This window comes from Labeo rohita, chromosome 9 (assembly GCF_022985175.1).
Source record: "Labeo rohita strain BAU-BD-2019 chromosome 9, IGBB_LRoh.1.0, whole genome shotgun sequence".
NCBI classification, from domain to species: domain Eukaryota; kingdom Metazoa; phylum Chordata; class Actinopteri; order Cypriniformes; family Cyprinidae; genus Labeo; species Labeo rohita.
The window spans coordinates 29,543,694-29,562,797 of record NC_066877.1 but is presented as its reverse complement, the minus strand read 5'-3'; the positions used below and the strand labels follow the sequence as shown (position 1 = coordinate 29,562,797).

Genomic DNA, 19,104 nt, shown 5'->3' with positions numbered 1-19,104 from the left:
GTAACGTCAATTTACATTGACATTTACATATTACAGTCTTAAATTTGACAAGGCCTTTAAGGGTCAAATAGGGTGGAAAATGCTATTTGAATATGACTTTTAAATGCGTCTTGTGTGTTTGCTTTAGCTGACCATGATGTGAAGAAGCAGGAAGAGTATGTGGAGCTTAAGGACGTGTTTGCTGTGAAGGTAAAGCGGCGGCGCTCTGCAGGGCAGCAGTCGGGTGGAACTCTGCTGGGCATCACACTCTTCCAGTGCAAGAAGAAAGGGCTCAAACTCAAGGAGCACACCATCCACCTCAACAACCTCAGCGCGGACCACTGTGAGATTTGGTTCAAGAGCCTTAAAGAGATCCTCAGCGGTACGTTTACACGCCAAAGCAACTTGACTTCCGCCAGACACTGAAAAAAAAAATAAGGTCACAAATTAATCATTAGGCATTTTAGGCATTATTTTTATCTTGGAGCTTCAGTGAATTTTATGAGGTGTAAACATTAACCCGGTCAACATTTGCCTCACTTTAAATTTTATTGTGTTTGCCAACATTTATTGAATAAAGATTGCCCAACCCAGTAATGAATCGGATACAATTAAACTGTTCCTAAACCTAGTGAGTGTAGCATTTTAAGTGCACTCTTAATGCAAGAGGTAGCCAGGGTTAATTATGATACATTTTAATGCCAAATACTGTGACAGCATGTATCCTTTGCAGCTTAGGGCAATCTCATAAAGCACTGATGAGAAACAAACACACTAGCAGACAAAAGTTTTTGAGCCTGCATTAATATGATCCAAAGTACAGCAAAAACAGAAAAATGTTGAAATATTTTTACTATTTAAAATTTCTATTTGAATATATTCTTAAGTGTAATTTATTCCGGTGTTCAAAGCTACATTTTCAGCATCATTACTCCAGTCTTCGGTGTCACATGATACTTCAGAAATCATTCTAATATGCTGACTTGCTGTTCAAGAAACATTTTTACTATAATCATCAATATTTTAAACAATTGAGTACATTCTGTAATAAATAGAAAGATCCAAAGATTAGCATTTATCTGAACTAAAAAGCTTTTGTAACATTATACACTATACCATTGAAAAGCTTGAAGTCAGTATAATTTTTTTGGAGGGGAAAAGAAATGATAGAAATTAATACTTTTATTTAGCAAGGATGCTTCAAATTGATCAGAAGTGATGATTAAGATGTTTATAATGTTACAAAAGATTTCTATTTCAGATAAATGCTGTTCTTCTGAAATTTCTAATAATCAAAGAAACCCGAAAAAAAAAAAAAAAAACTACTCCACTGTTTTCAACATCATAATAATAATAATAAATGTTTTTGAGCAGCAAATCAGAAGGATCATGTTATTGGAGTAATGATGTTAAAAATTCAACTTTGAAATCACAGAAATAAATTACATTTTAAAACATATTCAGATAGAAAACAGTTATTTTAAATAGTGAAAATATTTCACAGTTTTTTCAAATAAATCGAAATAAATGCAGGCTTGGTGAGCAGAAGAGACAAATAAATGCAGGCATGGTGAGCAGAAGAGACTTCTTTAAAAAACATTAAAAATCTTACTGTTTGACTAGTAATGTATATCCAAAATGCATATTTTAATCAAATTAAAATATGAACCATCTAAAAATCTGAACTGTTTACCCAATATTTTTGTGTGCTATATTCACTACAGCTCAAAAGTTTGAGGTCAGTAAGATTTTTTTTTAATAAAATCTTTTTTTTTTTTTTAGCAAGTATGCATTAAATTGTTCAAAAACGACAATACAGATGGTTCTCGCAAAAAACCAAACAACAAAAAAACTCAACTGTGTTTAACATTAATAAAAATAAGAAATCTTTCTTGAGCACCAAATCAGCATGTCAGAATGATTTCTGAAGGATCTTGTGACACTAAATAATGCTAAAAATTCAGCTTTGCATCACAGCAATAAATTACAATTTAAAATATATTCATATAGAAAACAATTATTTTAAACTGCAATAATATTTCACAATTGTACAGTTTTTACTGTGTTTTCAATCAAATAAATGCAGCCTTGTAAAACATAAAAAACCTACGACCGAAACTTTTGAACATAGTGTATTTTTGCACGTATTATTTAGTTTAGGAACATGTGAACACCAAACTCTAGTCAAGTTAGTCCTTTGCAGAGGAGAGCTGTTTGTGTAACTCACAATTAAATGATTTCTCAAGTATGCATCAGACCTACAAATATGATGTGAAATGATGTTCTAGGTGTGTCAGCAACATCCTGGCTACACAAAAAAGTCATGAATAAACTCCATGGACTGGATTATAAGGTACTCTTGTTGAGAGAGCCGAGGGGCACCATCTCTTTTGTCTGATGACCGTATCATTGTGTGGTGTGCCTGAAGGAGGGGGGTCAGAGGGGGTCTTGAAAGAGGTGGCGTTGGCCGCAAGGACCTGCTGGATCAGACTAGAGGAACAGGTTGGTCCTACGGCCTCCCTGGAGTTTGTAATTATCTGTGCTCCTCTCGCTAGCGTTCACTGCCAAGACGGGCCAGCGGCCTGCCTAGCGCTTCGCTGTGCTGCACGGGAGACAGGTGTCCTTCCAAATGCGTCAGAACTCTTCGTTCTCCAACTCCCGAAAACCGGGGGGGAGGGATGCAAGAGATTTAATAGTGGGGGATTCAGTAAAAGCCCGTCTGAGACTTTCCTGAGGACCAACAAGTATAAACTTCCTTCGTCAGCTAAATGAGTGTTGAGCATTCAGATGCTGCCTTTGTGAAAATGAGCATGTGTAATCTCCGTTAATCCCGGTGTGCAGACAATGCAGCGCTGCACATTTTCACCGATTTAATCTAGCATCACAATTAGGCTGAAAGTTCAATTTTAGAAATCCGTCTTTGCCCGCTGTACGCCCCACATAAATACCGGACACTGTATGAGTAGTAAGCTGTGTTTAAAACCAGACTGGATATGAGATATGAGTTTGGGACTAGATAATGGTGTGGACGAGTGTTTTTGTCTGACGAGGGCCTAGTCATAATGCTGTATTAATGCCGGCTAATCCTTGGAATTTCAGTTACAGCACTGAATACGAGGTGATGTAACAGCAGCAGTGCTCACGAGGTGCATTACTCACTGGGAATTAAGGAGGGGATTGTCCAGGCCTCACAACTTTATGTTATCAAACCCTTCCCCCAGCTAAGTGAATCCTTGGCCGTGTAACTTGTTCGCACAAAAATGTTTTTTTCTGAGTTGTAGCCCTTTAAAATTGAAATGCTGGCTTTTTGCGGGTAATTGTGAGTGAGGGCTGCATGTACTTTGGGTAGAACATGAATTAATTAACATAATTAAAGAATATGCCTTGAGGGAGCCCAGAGGAGAGAGGACATGCTTATTTAGTGCTGCGAGGAGGAAAATTAATACACAAAGATGAGATTTATTGTGGTGATTTACAACAGAAGTGTGTTGAGACATTTCAAAACTATTAAATTACAGTGTTTTAAAAAGTATAAAGCCTGTAGATTTAAATGTGTGTTGGAATGAATCACTTAGAATCACTTATGGATCTTGTCTGTGTAAAGGTACATCCAGCTTTTTCATCTTCATGACTTTTTAATGCTGGTACACTTGGTAATCTTCCTCTTACAAGAATTGTGTCCATCTAGAAAAATAGCAGAAAATTGACATCTTAAGGGAGAACTCCACTTCTAGAAAATAATTTACTCACCCCCTTGTCATCCAAGATGTTCATGTCTTTCTTTCTTCAGTCGTGAAGAAATTATGTTTTTTGAGAAAAACATTTCAGCATTTTTCCTCATATAATGGACTGATATGGTGCCCCAATTTGAACTTCCAAAATGCAGTTTAAATGTGGCTTCAAACGATCCCAAATGCGGTTGTAAACGATTGGTTATTTTAATAAAATAAATACAATTTCTATACTTTTTAATGTCAAATGCTCATCTTGTCTTACTCTGCTTAGACTGTTTTTGTTCTGGTTTATGAGAATTAGGATATGTCGGAAAACTCCCATCTCATGTTCTCCCTCAACTTTGAAATCGCCCTATATCGCTGTTTTACCTTTTTTGTTATGGGTGTTTGATCTTTTTTGCATGTTCACGTTGCAAAGACTGGGTCGGTACTTCTGCAGCGATGTAGGAAGATATTGAAATGATTTTTGAAGTTGAGGGAGAAAATACGATTGGAGTTTTTCGACATACCCTAACTGTCTTGAGCCTGAGTTCAGGGAGAGAAAGGCAAGACGAGTGTTTGAGATTAAAAAGTATTTAAATTGTATTTTTTTAAAATGAAAATAACCGATCGTTTCGCTAGATAAGACCCTTGGGATCATTTACAACCACATTTGGGATTGTTTGAAGCCGCATTTAAACTGCATTTTGGAAGTTCAAAATCGGGGCACCATATCAGTCCATTATATGGAGAAAAATGCAGAAATGTTTTCCTCAAAAAACATAATTTCTTTACGACTGAAGAAAGAAAGACATGAACATCTTGGATGACAAGGTGGTGAGCACATTATATGTGAATCTTTGTTTTGGAAGTGGACTTCTCCTTTAATAAAAATATCTAAAACTTGATTCTTAAAATTAGATAAATTACTTTTTTTTTTACTTTTGCATTAGATATTAAGGCATGTTTTCATAGTTTGTATCTTGAATAAGAATGTATTTTGTCAGCACAGGCAGATTTTAACTTTTCTTTTTATAACAAGAGAAAAAAAACTGCCTAAAAATTCTATTCTCTGAAAACAAGTAATATCATAATACTTAGTATCCTATATAATGTGCTTTGAACATAAATGTAAGTTTCAGATATTTCAGCTAGATCAGGATTAGGATTCTTATTTATTTATTTATTTATTTGATCAAAAATACAGAAAAAAAACAGTAATATTGCAAAATGTTATTGCAATATAAAACAATGGTTTTTATTTTATTATACTTTAAAATATAATTTATTCCGTTGATGCGAAGCTGAATTTTCATCAGCCATTACTCCAGTCATCATTCTAATATGCTGATTTATTATCAACAGTTGCGCTGCCAGATTTTTTTTACCTTTGATACTTTTTTAGGATTCTCTGATGAATAAAAAGTTAAAAAGAACTGCATTAATTCAAATTCTAAATCTTTAAATATTTTCTAACAATATAAATCTTTTCTCTCATTTTTTAAATCAATTTAAAAACATCCTTGCTGAATAAAAGTATTAATTTCTTTCAAAAAAAGAAAGAATAAAAATGTACGAACCTCAAACTTTTGAACGACAGGGTATACTGTTAGAAAAGATTTAAATGTTAAATAAATGCTGTTCTTTTTAATTTTTTATCCATCAAAGAATTCTGAAAAAAAGTATCACAAGTACCAAAAAAAATTATATTAAGCAGCACAACTGTTTCCAACATTGATTATAAAACAGCATATTAGAATGATTTCTGAAGGATCATGTGACACTGAAGACTGAAGTAATGACTGCTGAAAATTCAGCTTTGATGACAGAAATAAATTAGATTTGAATATATATTAAAATAGAAAAACATTATTTTACATTGTAATAATATTTCACAATATTATTTTTTTTCTGTATTTTTGAATTAAATAATGCAGCCTTGATGAGCATAAGAAACTTCTTTAAACAAAAACGTACTGATCCCAAACCTTTGAACGGCATTGTACAAATGACCGAAAATGAAAGAAAAACTTTCTTCACTTTCACTTGTGCATCATATGGTTCTTAAAAAATATGTATTTGTTTTACTAAACTCCAAAGCCGTGATGAAATCACTCAAAAAAAAAAAAAAAATGCTGAATTCTTATAGAATTATGAGGGAAAGATTTAAATCATTTTGGGTCATGATGAATCCATATTTTAGCCCATTCTCTCTCTTATAAATGCAATAAAGAAACATTGATTAGGGCCCGTGTCTTATCCAGGTTCTAATAAGCAGAAGCACAGGTGTCGTGCTCAATGATCACCAGCTAAATTTATACCTTCACAAACTCATACAGTTGTTAATAAAGGATGTCAGTTTGTTTGGTCCTCGTGGAAGTGTCCACCCCACCCCCTGCATCCCATGCACATGCTCTCACACGCACACAGACGCATGTTTTCCATAGCTGGATTATCTCTGTTATATTATTGGCTGTTAAGGGAGTGCTGCCGAATCATTCGGCCTGAGGCGGGGGGAGAGAGAGAGAGAGAGAGCGGGCACGCTGGATTACAGGGGTGCTCACCTGTTACAGTGGTGTTTCCCAGGGAGGCGGCACAATGGAGGGAGTGTCCCAGCTGACACTCAGCACAAAAGGTGAACGGTCCCAAAAAACCCCCCAGACCCTCAATCCCCGGTGTGATTTTATTCAAGGTGAGGCGTGAATGCCGTCCGCAGCATCGCCGTGTTTTTCTGACAAGCCATGTGATGTGCGCTGACACATGAGGTGCGGCCGCCCAGCTGACAGATTAAACCCTGCGGTCAGAGAGCGAGCGGTCGGGCCAGGCCACAGACCAAACGTGTGGGGAGACGGCCGGCAACAATAGTAGCACCTGTACTACAGTCTACTCGGGTCCAACGTAGTCGTCGAGTCGAACTGGAATAGACTCCTTGTGTCCTTAAACCCTCTTTTGAAAGATTAGTCTAGGCAGGTCAATCAGAGCCCGGGGAGCCCTTCGCGCTCCGCTCCGGACACATAATGTGCTCTTGGTGCTCTTGTCAAAGCGCGTGGTCACACTCCTGCATCAAGCTGGACTTTATTGTTGTAGCCCTAAAGGGAGGAGAAAAGACAAACAGAGAGAGGAGAGAACTCAAGGGTCATGCACCGAGTCCATCTCATTCCTCCAAAGGCTTTTGTGACCTATCTGAATTCATATGTGCATTTGGCATAAAGCACAACAGTTGCTATTGTGCACTGCGCATGAAATTGCTTTGAGTTGTTTAACAAGATAATAGGGGAAGCGAAATCTCCCTCGGAACGCGATTTAAAAACGCGTTCGGCATTTGAAGGAAGCTGGGCCTTGTGCGGCATTTACATGAGCCGATGTACAATAGCTCGATAGCCGAGTGGATAATGTTACACATTAACAGGTTTTCCATTAAGTCAACCTGCGTATCCATGGTGACTCTTTCCCCTTGGCTCCTTGGAAACGGATCAGTCTGTGTATCTTATTGACTGGAGCACTCTTACTTCAGCTGGGATGTTTTCTGGCCAGCCCAAACTCTGTTTAGAGTTGCTTGCTTTGATCCTGTTTTACAATAAAGACAAAAACGGTTAACAAAGAGGTGAAGTTTTAGTTCAAGTCAAGAGCAGCAGAGTTAGAGGAAAGATAGTAATAAGTCAGCATTTACTCACCTTCATTTCATTGCAAACTGTATTTTCTATTTATAATGAGCGACAAAAATCACAATCTTTTAAGTGAACAATAAAACTTGAGGTCAAAAGTTTACATCCCCCCCTTTAGAATCATTGAAAATGTTAATTATTTTGCCAAAATAAGAGGGCTCATACAAAATGCATGTTATTGTTTATTTAGTACTGACTTGAATAAGATATTTCACATAAAAGACGTTTACATATAGTCCACAAGAGAAAATAATCACTGAATTTATAAAAATGACCCGGTTCAAAAGTTTACATCCCCTTGATTCTTAATACTGTGTTGTTACCTAAATGATCCACAGCTGTTATTTTTCTTTAGTGATAGTTGTTCATGAATCCCTTGTTTGTCCTGAACAGTTAAACTACCTTCTGGTCTTTCAGGTCCCTCAAATTCTCTGGTTTTCCAACATTTTTGTGTATTTGAACCCTTTCCAACAATGACTGTATGATTTTGAGATCCATCTTTTTGCACTCAGGACAACTGAGGACTCATATGCAACTACTGCAAAAGGTTTAAACTTCTCACTGATGCTTCAGAAGGAAACATGATGCATTAAGAGATGGGGGGTGAAAACTTTTGGAATTTGAAGATCAGGGTAAATTTAACTTATTTTGTCTTCTGGGAAACATGTAACTATCTTCTGTAGCCTCTGAAGGGCAGTAGTAAATTTAAAAATATGATATTTAGGCAAAATAAAAAAAAAATTGTACACATCTGCATTCTGTCCAAAAGTTTTCACCCCCTTGCTATTAATGCATGTTTTTTCCTTCTGGAGCATCAGTGAGCATTTGAACCTTCTGTAATAGTTGATTTACAGAAGGTTGCTTAAGGTACTACTATGAATCCTTTAGGGGTAAAAGAGGTACAAAGATGTCCCTTTTAGCTGCTGTAATCCTAAAGATACAATTTTTGCACTGAAATTTTGGTAGGACTTTATTTTACAGTCCTATTCTACATGCACATACTATGTACTTATGTATTTACTACTTTAGGTACCAACCCTGAACCTAACTTTAATCCATGATAAGTACACTATAAGTGCATGTATTGTAAAATATAGTGTAACCGGATTTTTTTCTGAGTGTCAAAATTAAATCAAAGCTTGAGGTGGCTAAAGATTCCCACCCCTAAACGCCACCGTGTATCTGGGGCTCTGTCGGGACGTCTCAGGGTGGACAGATGCTTCTGTGGGCTCTGCTGTAGGTACAACTGCAGTATCACTTTCACCGAGTTCTGCTTGTGGATTTTTTCTGCATATTCCCAACGGATCTTCCCCATTTCTCTGTCTGTCACACCCGCCCCCAGATAGACGTGTATGCAGACATAATGGAGGCACCTAACACATGGTGCTGTTTTTTCCCCTCTCTAGCTAATATTAGGAAAGGTGTTATTGTCCACACCGAGCACTACAATGGCTTTAATTGAACAATGTGCATGTGCGTCCCAGGTTTTAACATGGAATAATTAATAGAGTGCATTACACGCTTAATTTTATTCTCTGAGCATCTCCGTTCGTCTCATTATATGGCGCCTGTGTGAATTAATTGTTCCAATGAAAGCAAGTGTATTGATTTGAAGCCCAAACCTCCACCGCAGTTCCCCACCTCGTCTAGCGGTTGGAGCAGCTCCTGCCTGGTGATGCCCCTGCTGGAGGGGACAAATCTGGAGAGGGCTGGGTCTCCCCCACTGCTAATGCGCGCTAATGCCAGTCCCTGACACCATGCCAGATGCTCCGCTCTTGGCAGAGGATCTAAGGAAATGTCGAAGCACTCGTCCCCCGTATGGAGATCTCACGGCCGGTAGGAAAGAGGGACGGGACAGTGACGCTCTTTTTCTCTCTCCCGTTCCATCTCCTGTATGGCCCCCAGATCTCTTGCCTCCCCTCGGGCCTGCCGGATCCAGCTCTTCTCCGATCCTGACCTTTCCCACTGCAAGGCCCCAATCTGGGCTTATCCGTTGGAGGGCTCACTCCCCTCGCCAGTCAGCCAGCCAGCCAGGGATTTCAGGGCAAAAATAAGACATCTGTTCTTGAGGATTAGCAAATATTCTGTGCACCCCAGAAAGCCCGTTTGGGTATTGTGGGCTCAGCAAGTGGAACGGTTTATGGGTTACTTAAGTGCAGTTTGATGGCTGTGTTATGTACGTTGCGACTCTCTTGTCCTCTATGTGCCTTTTTAAGTGGCCATGGCCAAATTAACATACTGTTATCGTATAAAAATTACTACTTATTTTTCAAAGTTCCCAACCGAGTTTCAGATCTTTCAGAGCCCTTTCTGACTCAGTATGCCATCTTTTTTCTAATTAGATCTAGAATTATCTATCTATCTATCTATCTATCTATCTATCTATCTATCTATCTATCTATCCAGTATCCATTCATACATCCATCCATCCATCCATCCATCTATCATCTATCTGTCTATCCATCCATCCATTCATCCGGTATCTATTATCCATCCATTTATCCATCCGGTATCCATCCATCCATCCATCTATCTGTCTATCCATCCATCCATCTATCTGTCTATCCATCCATCCATCTATCTGTCTATCCATCCATCCATCTATCTATCCATCCATCCATCATCTATCCATCTATCTGTCTATCCATCCATCCATCCGGTATCTATCTATCCAGTACCCATCCATCTATCTATCCAACTGGTATCTATCCATCTATGTATCCATCCATCCATCCATCCAGTATCTCTCTATCCATCTATTTATCCATCCATCCATCTGCTATCTATACATCCATCCATTTGGTATCTATCCATCTATTTATTCATCCATCCATCTGGTATCTATCCATCCATCCATCCAGTATCTATCCATCTATTTATTTATCCATCCATCCGGTATCTTTCCATCCATACATCCATCCATCTGGTATCTATCCATCTATTTATTCATCCATCCATCTGGTATCTATCCATCTATTTATTCATCCATCCATCCGCTATCTATCCATCCATCCATCCAGTATCTATCCATCTATTTATTTATCCATCCATCCGGTATCTTTCCATCCATACATCCATCCATCTGGTATCTATCCATCTATTTATTTATCCATCCATCCGGTATCTATCCATCCATACATCCATCCATCTGGTATCTATCCATCTATTTATTCATCCATCATCTGGTATCTATCCATCTATTTATTCATCCATCCATCTGGTATCTATCCATCCATCCATCCAGTATCTATCCATCTATTTATTTATCCATCCATCCGGTATCTTTCCATCCATACATCCATCCATCTGGTATCTATCCATCTATTTATTTATCCATCCATCCGGTATCTATCCATCCATCCATCCATCCATCTGGTATCTATCCATCTATTTATTCATCCATCCATCTGGTATCTATCCATCTATTTATCCATCCATCCATCCGCTATCTATCCATCTATTTATCCATCCATCCATCCGGTATCTATCCATCTATCCATCCATCTGGTATCTATCTATCTATTTATTTATCCATCCATCCTGTATCTATCCATCCATACATCCATCCATCTGGTATCTATCCATCTATTTATTCATCCATCCATCTGGTATCTATCCATCTATTTATCCATCCATCCATCCATCCATCCATCCATCCGGTATCTATCCATCTATCCATCTATCCATCCATCTGGTATCTATCTATCTATTTATTTATCCATCCATCCGGTATCTATCCATCCATACATCCATCTATCTGGTATCTATCCATCTATTTATCCATCCATCCGGTATCTATCCATCCATACATCCATCCATCTGGTATCTATTTATTCATCCATCCATCCGCTATCTATCCATCTATTTATCCATCCATCCATCCGGTATCTATCCATCTGGTATCTATCTATCTATTTATCCATCCATCCATCTGGTATCTATCCATCTATTTGTCCATCCATCCATCTATTTATTTATCCATCCATCCGGTATCTTTCCATCCATACATCCATCCATCTGGTATCTATCCATCTATTTATTTATCCATCCATCCGGTATCTATCCATCCATACATCCATCCATCTGGTATCTATCCATCTATTTATTCATCCATCCATCTGGTATCTGTCCAGCTATTAATCAACCATCCATCCATCCTTCTGGTATCTATCCATCCATCTATCTATATTCTCAAAAGGCTTTTTTTCCCCTAAAACTTTCAATCAAGGATTTGTCAAGCTAATATTTAAAGTTTGACTTCATAAATTTCAATTTATTTAAATTCTGCTTCCTTACATTTAAAACCAAAGGATTCATTTGGAATTTGAAAGGTTTTCTACATGGCACATCACCCAGAAAACAGACTGAATTCACAATCACACAAATAACGCTGCACTGTAATATGAAGCATCGATGCCTTGCAATCAAACCATGACTGGACTGCATGGTCAATCCTCTCATTAGCGTAGTGGGCGAGTGTTTACGGGCAGTCCCGGGGCTTTGTTTGTCTGTGAAATCAATGTGTAACCTGACCCCGCTTTCAGGTAATTTACCCCTGATTATGGGAAAAGTGCTCCCCTGTGTCGAATCATCTTCTCCACAGGGAAACCCTCAGCCACACCATTCAGATGCTCCTTACCTTTCCCATCAGCACCCTCTGTGCCCTGAGACGGGGGCTGGACAGAGACAGATGTAGCTACTGTGTTGGGTGACATTAGCCGGTCTTGATAGCCCTCAGGGGTAAAACAGCCTTAAGCCTCTGAGTCATAGAGCGGCTGCATCGCTGCAGAACGTGCTGACCTCATGGAATGTCCACAGGTGGCAGAGACACATGTCTGAAATGTGGACGTCACTACAAAGCTATTGAGAGGGCAAACAGAATCATCTTGCTCACATGAAGGGCATAATACATGAAAACATGCTCAGGTTATATTTCATCCAGGCCATATACACCCTCAGAAAACAAGGTACTACATAATATATAAGCGAAACAGTACATATATTAGCTAATATAAGTATATATTAGCACTTAAAGTGTACTAATATGTATGCAAGTATGCAAAAATATACTTTTTTAGCTTTTCTACCCTAGGGTATGTCTCAGTAACAGGTTTTTCTGTCTGTTTTGTAAGAGTGTATATTAAAACAAAGACTAAACATGTCGTCTTAAATGGTTGTAAAAATATACAATATAGTTTTGTTGTTAATGTTTATATATTACATTGAATTTATATGATATATTTTGGTTAAATAAATACATAAATTGAAAGTATACAATATTCCAGAAAATCAAGCTGTACACCTTTTAATTATTTATTTATGTATTATTATTATTATGTTTTATTATAAATATATATTTATATATATATAGTGAAATGTGACCTGGACTAATTTTGTGATGATGCATACTTTAGTGATGTGTGTATTTATTTATATATATTATATTTATATATAATAAAATATATTTATATATAATATATATATATATAATATTTCATATATAATATTTTCATAATAAACATAAATATTTTCACAATTAAAAATAAAAGTAAATATCTTATAAATGGATAAATAAATACTTATGTAATTAAAACAAAACATTATCTTAAATAAAATAACTAAATAAATATTTTAAGGATGCAAACTTGAGTAGTGTGGGTATTTATTTATTTTTATTGTGCGTGATGAGAAATATAAAATAAAGAAAAAAAGTGTTAATGAATGAATGAATGAATGAATAAATAAATTAATTAATTAAATCTACACACAAATAATAAAAATTGTCTTAAATGTTTGTAAAATTTTACTTCATTTTCTGGAATTAATATTATTATATTTATATGATATATTTTTTGGTGAAATATGACCTGGATATTTTCTAAACAGGTTTTGGGAAAATCACTCATTTAAGCGAAAAATAGGAATTGCAGCTTTACCTCAAAACAGACTACGGAAGTGATTAACGTCAGAACGCAATATTTAGAGGAGTTGTCTGGTGTCCTCAGGAGGTTATAATTAACGTGTGAACGCAGGTTGTCTGAAGTCTCTTTCAGGCTGCTAATCACGGTGGCCTTTTGCGGGAACACAAACAGCACTCATGGAGGTGAAACCTGAGTGTGGCCCCTTCGTCTGGATTGTCTTTCAACAAGCTCCTGGGAGCCACCGTGCATCGCTCGCACAAACATGGGATTATGTGCCATAGTAACACGGTATCATGCATGCAAACGGGCTACGTCCCCACTGTGTGGTTTTTAGGTTTATCCTAAACTCCAGTGCAGATATGATCATTTAAACAACAGAAACATAGTTTCCCGTTTCAGTGTAATGAATTAATAAGAAATGAGGGCTCTGTTCCAATACCTAGTTTGCTGCCACACTGTCTGCTGCCTACATAGACAGCGACCTTCTAAGGCAGGATCCTAACATGGATAGAAGCTTATATAACTGATTTGGAATATTACATACAAGTTTAACTAAAGCACCATTTCTGTTCTTGCAAAATAGGGGAATGAATGAATGAATGAATTAATGAATGAATGAATGAAAAAAATAAAATAAATATAAATAATAAAATAAATATAAATATCTTCATAAAAATATAAATATTTTCATAATTAAAAATATTTTTTTTTCACAATTAAAAATAAAATATGCATAAATAATAAGCAATTAATATTTTTGTAAGAGTATTAAAAACAAATATTTTCATAATGATTATAAATGATAATTTAATTAATGAATTAACAATTCAACACATAAATAAAACTTTGTAGTGTGGGTATATTTAGTTTTTCTTGTACATGATCAATCTGCCATGTCAAGTATTTTCATAATAAATATATTTTTTCATAATTAAAAAATAAAATGACTAACAATAAATATTTTCATAATAAAAGTAAAAACAGAATTTTTCATAATAAATATAAATGATAAATGAATGAATGAATAACTTGAATAAATAAATAAATTAATAGAAATAAACATTTTCTAAAAAAACTAAATAAATAAATACTTTTTGTGATGATGCAAACTTGATTAATGTGGGTATTTATGTATGTTTTCGTGTACATGATCAGAACAAGAAAAAAAAAATATATATATGTTCATAATAATATGAATATTTTACTATTAAACAATTTTATATAAATAATAATATTTGTGATCTTTTTTAAAATAATATTTAATAATTTCATAAATAAAAATAAAATATGAATAATAAAAAAATGTAGTAATAAAATACAAAATAACAATTTTCATAATAAATACAAATTTTAAATGAACAAATGAATGAATAAATAATCAGCATTTTCATAAATAAATAAATATATTTGTGATGATGCAACTTCGAGTAGTACTTGGGTATTTATTTATTTATTTATTTAATATTGTACATGATCAGAAATCTAAATATAAGTATTTTCATAAAAAATATAAATATTTTCATAATCAAAAATAATTAAAAATATATATTTTTTATAATTATAAATAAAATATGAATAGTAAATATTTTCATAATAAAAATAAAATGGTTTGTAATAATATAAAAGATTCATAAATGAATAAATTAATGAATTAAAAATTAAATAAGAAAAAGAATAAACATTTTCATAATAAATAAATAAATAAATCCTTTTTGTGATGACACAAACTTAAGTAGTGTGAGTATTCATTTAATATTGTACATGATCAGAATCATGATCAGACAAGAAAAAATAAAAATAAAACAAATAAATATTTTCATAATAAATATAAATATTTTCACAATAAAAACAAAAAAAATATATCAAATAAATTTTCCATAATTAAAAATAAAATATAGAATAAAAATATAAAATAAGAATTAATAATTAATCATTATAAAAATAAAAATAAGTGAACAAATTATGAGTAATTAAATAAAAAAGATTTTCATTCATAAATAAATAAATATTCTTTAATTTGCAGAATTTGTTATAAATTTATGGCATATGGCATATATACATTTATAATAAACATTTTCTCTCTTTTTTAGTCAGAAATCTTTTCACTGAGTTCACTGCAGTGCGTTCTGGGATTGCCCTCTTTGCAAAGTGTACATGCGATGCAATACAAATTGTGCATCATAGAACGCATTATAGTTATGCTATCTACATTTTAGCATAGCCATTGCCTTGTAACTATGATAAAGCTATTGTCTATATAGGTATCACACAAGGTTTTGGAACAGAGAGTATCTTTATAAATAGTGTGGTTTTGTGTAGGTATTTTCAACTACCTTTATGAATTGATGATGCAAATGTGGCCACTAAATCTGACGCAATTGATGAGCGTTTCCTCACATTGTTGTTTTCATGTGTCGTGCGGTGGGCCCGAAGCCCCCTCAGTGAGGATGAGGTTTACTGAGCCTCCTGAGCCCCATTCACAGCTATAACAGCAGCGGTGGTGCCGCCCCCCTGCACCTGCTCCCCGCGAGGACCCCGCCGTCCCGGCACCGTGGCCCCCAAGAGCCACATAGTGGGAGATGGGATCAGCATCCCCACGCTGAGCGAGACTCGCAGCCTTCTTTCAAGATCCCAAATCCCCCCAGCCTCCCCACCTCACATCCTGCATCTACTTTCGTGCACGTTTTGTGTCTATTTGAACTGTGACCTTGGGCACCCCCTGGAACTCCTGCGCTGTGATGTCGGCAGGGGGTACGGCGGAGGGCAAGCCGAGGGTAGCGGCTCGTTAGCAGGTCGAGGGTCGAGAGCTTCAGGGGCCGGATTAGAGTAATGAGGGAGATGATGGAGGAAGGAGAGAGAGTGCTGAGCTTCACCTCAGCTTCCATCGATCTCAGGCGCTCCAGGAAGGCTGGGAGAGAAAGCAGCTCCCTAATTTCTGCTAATTATGATACACTCTTACTCAATACTGGGTTCTCCCTGCAAAGAAGGAAATACAGAAAATAGTCAATCAGACATTGATGGCAAATCCTGGGAAAAAAAAAAGTATCACAGTTTTCACATAAACATTAAGCAGCACAGCTGGTTTTGTACATTGATAATAATAAGAAATGTTTCTTGAGCAGCAACTCAGCATATTAGAATGATTTCTGAAGGATCATGTGACACTGAAGACTGGAGCAATGATGCTGAAAATTCAGCTTTGCCTCACAGGGATAAATTACATTTTAAAATACATTCAAATACAAATGAGTTTTTTTAATAAAATATATTTTTAATAATTTTAATAATTTATAATAATTTTAATTACTTTAAAGTACATCAAATAGACAGTTTCCTACCGGGAATAATTTCTAACTTTTAAATTTAATAAAAATAATAAATAAAAAATAAATATAAAAATGAATGAATAAATAAAATAATATAATTATGCATATAATATTCTAATGTAATTACAGTTGTTGTTTTCGTGTGTCGAACGGTGGGCCCGAAGCCCCCTTTGTTAGAATGAGGGTTACTGAGCCTCTATATAATATAATAATAATAATAATTAAATACTAATTAAAATATTTAATTAAATACTACTAATATAAATAATAATAATATTGTTTTATATTATATAAGTATATTATAATATATAAATTATCATTAAATTATACACACACATATATATAATTACATTATAATTACTATATATATATATATATATATATATATATTCATAAAAATGAATGAATAAATGAAATATAATTCTCTCTTTCTATATATATATATAATTAAATACTAATAATAATATTATAATTACTACTAATATAAATAATATTGTACTATATTATATAAGTATTATAATATATACATAGTAATTACATAAATACAAAATATATATATATATATATATATATATATGTATGTATAATACTAATAATATTATAATTAAATACTAATAATATTAATAATAACAATAATATAGTAATTAGATAATACAACATTATAATACTTATATGTAATATATATATATATATATATATAAATATAAAAAACAAAAGTTTGGGGTCAGTAAGACTTGTAATAGTCTTTATAGTAGTCTCTTATGCTCATCAAGGCTGCATTTATTTGATTAAAAATATAGAAAAAAACAGTAATATTGCAAAATGTTTTTACAATATAAAATAATGTTTTTTAGTTTAACATACTTTAAAATAGAATTTATTCCTGTGATAAAAAGCTGAATTTTTTTTCGGCTGTTACTCCAGTCTTAAGTGTCACATGATCCTTCAGAAATCATTCTAATATGCGGATTTATTATTAGAATGATCAATGTTGGATAATATCAACAGTTGTGCTGCCAAATATTTTTTGGAACCTGTAATTTTTTTTTTCAGGATTCTTTCATGAATAACAAGTTTAAAAAGTACAGTGTTTATTCAAAATATAAATATTTTATAACAATGTAAATTATTTATTATTAACTTTTAATAAACTTTTAATTATTAACTTAATACATCCTTGGTGAATAAAAGTATTAATTTCTTAAAAAAAAAAAAAGAAACAATAAAAATGTACTGACCCCAAACTTTTGAACGGTAGTGTATATATATAATAATTACTATAATATATTTACATATATACATACACACAATACTCTCATAATATTTACATATAAAGCATTAACTACCCCACTTTCTAGTTATTGGTATCACTCGTGAAAAACACATCACATATCAGTCAACCACTTCTCCCACCACAAAAGTGCGAACAGAGAGAGACCGAGCGCCTACATGGTGTATTTATTCAAGCTTTCTCCTCATTCTTGGCAGCCGTTCAGCTGCTGTAAACAACAGACACTGATCTGACCTTTTCAATTGGTGGAGACTGAACTCACGCTGTGTGAGAGGCATTCTGCAGCAAGGGTGGCAGACAAAAGCTGAACTCACGACAAGAAATCGTTATTATGTAGGACAGGGGCTTTGGCTCACATTAACAGATGTGCACTTCTCTAAACTGGATGAGTATCAAGCACTTAAATGAACGCCCATGGGATTCATGACACAAGGGGATTGATGAATCTTCCCGCTCTTTGTTGTTTTCTTTGCTCTGCAGGTTTCAAGAACCGTCCCAAGTCTCTCAAAGTCTTCGTGAACCCCGTCAGCCACAAGAAAGAGGCGTACCAGCTCTACCTGGATGAAGTTGCCCCGCTCTTCAAGCTGGCTGACATAGAGGCCGATGTGACCAGTAAGTCTCATGCATCTGCACTGTACTGGATAGCAAATGGGTAGCTTTTCTTCTCAGATTCAGCATGAAATCTTTACGCACAGGTGATTGCCGCCCCCTCAGGCCTCACTCGAGGTCGAAGTGCATTAACGTCTGCCCTCAGGGTTTCTTCGCTCATAGGATTCATCCCTCAGTGCTCAACAATTCCCTATATGCTAACAAGCTGGTGCTTTACGCCATTAGGCATTGGCAGTGGATCATAGGAAATCAATATTTTAGGGTGAGGAATGTCAAGGTCCCCATGTTAATGCATCATTTGAATACACACTTAAAAGCCAAATTAATCATGTTTACCATTTTAATGGCCATCCCTCCCTGCAATTTATTAAAAACCAACATTAAAGGAAAATAAATATTTGATTTGACTAATAATATATTGGAATGAAATCTTATGCTTCCATATGAATACAGACGAAATCACCAAAACGTAAAATGTTTTATGTTATGTTTTCTCATGAGATTGGAATGAGTTTGTCAGGATTTTTTTTTTTTTGCTTGTATAATATCTTTAACCCAATGGGTTAAAGATGCAAATTGCAGTTTCACTGCAGGTTCAAA

The 19,104-nt window shown here is 34.9% G+C and overlaps 1 protein-coding gene across 1 annotated transcript in view; it reads left to right on the top strand.

Moving 5' to 3' along the window:
* Positions 1-19,104, top strand: part of cerkl (ceramide kinase-like) — an 84,163-nt gene that overhangs the window by 17,285 nt on the left and 47,774 nt on the right. The window contains exons 2-3 of the mRNA XM_051118302.1: positions 128-361; positions 18,376-18,507. Coding sequence (XP_050974259.1) covers positions 128-361; positions 18,376-18,507 — 366 coding nt within the window. The remainder of the gene's footprint in view (positions 1-127; positions 362-18,375; positions 18,508-19,104) is intronic.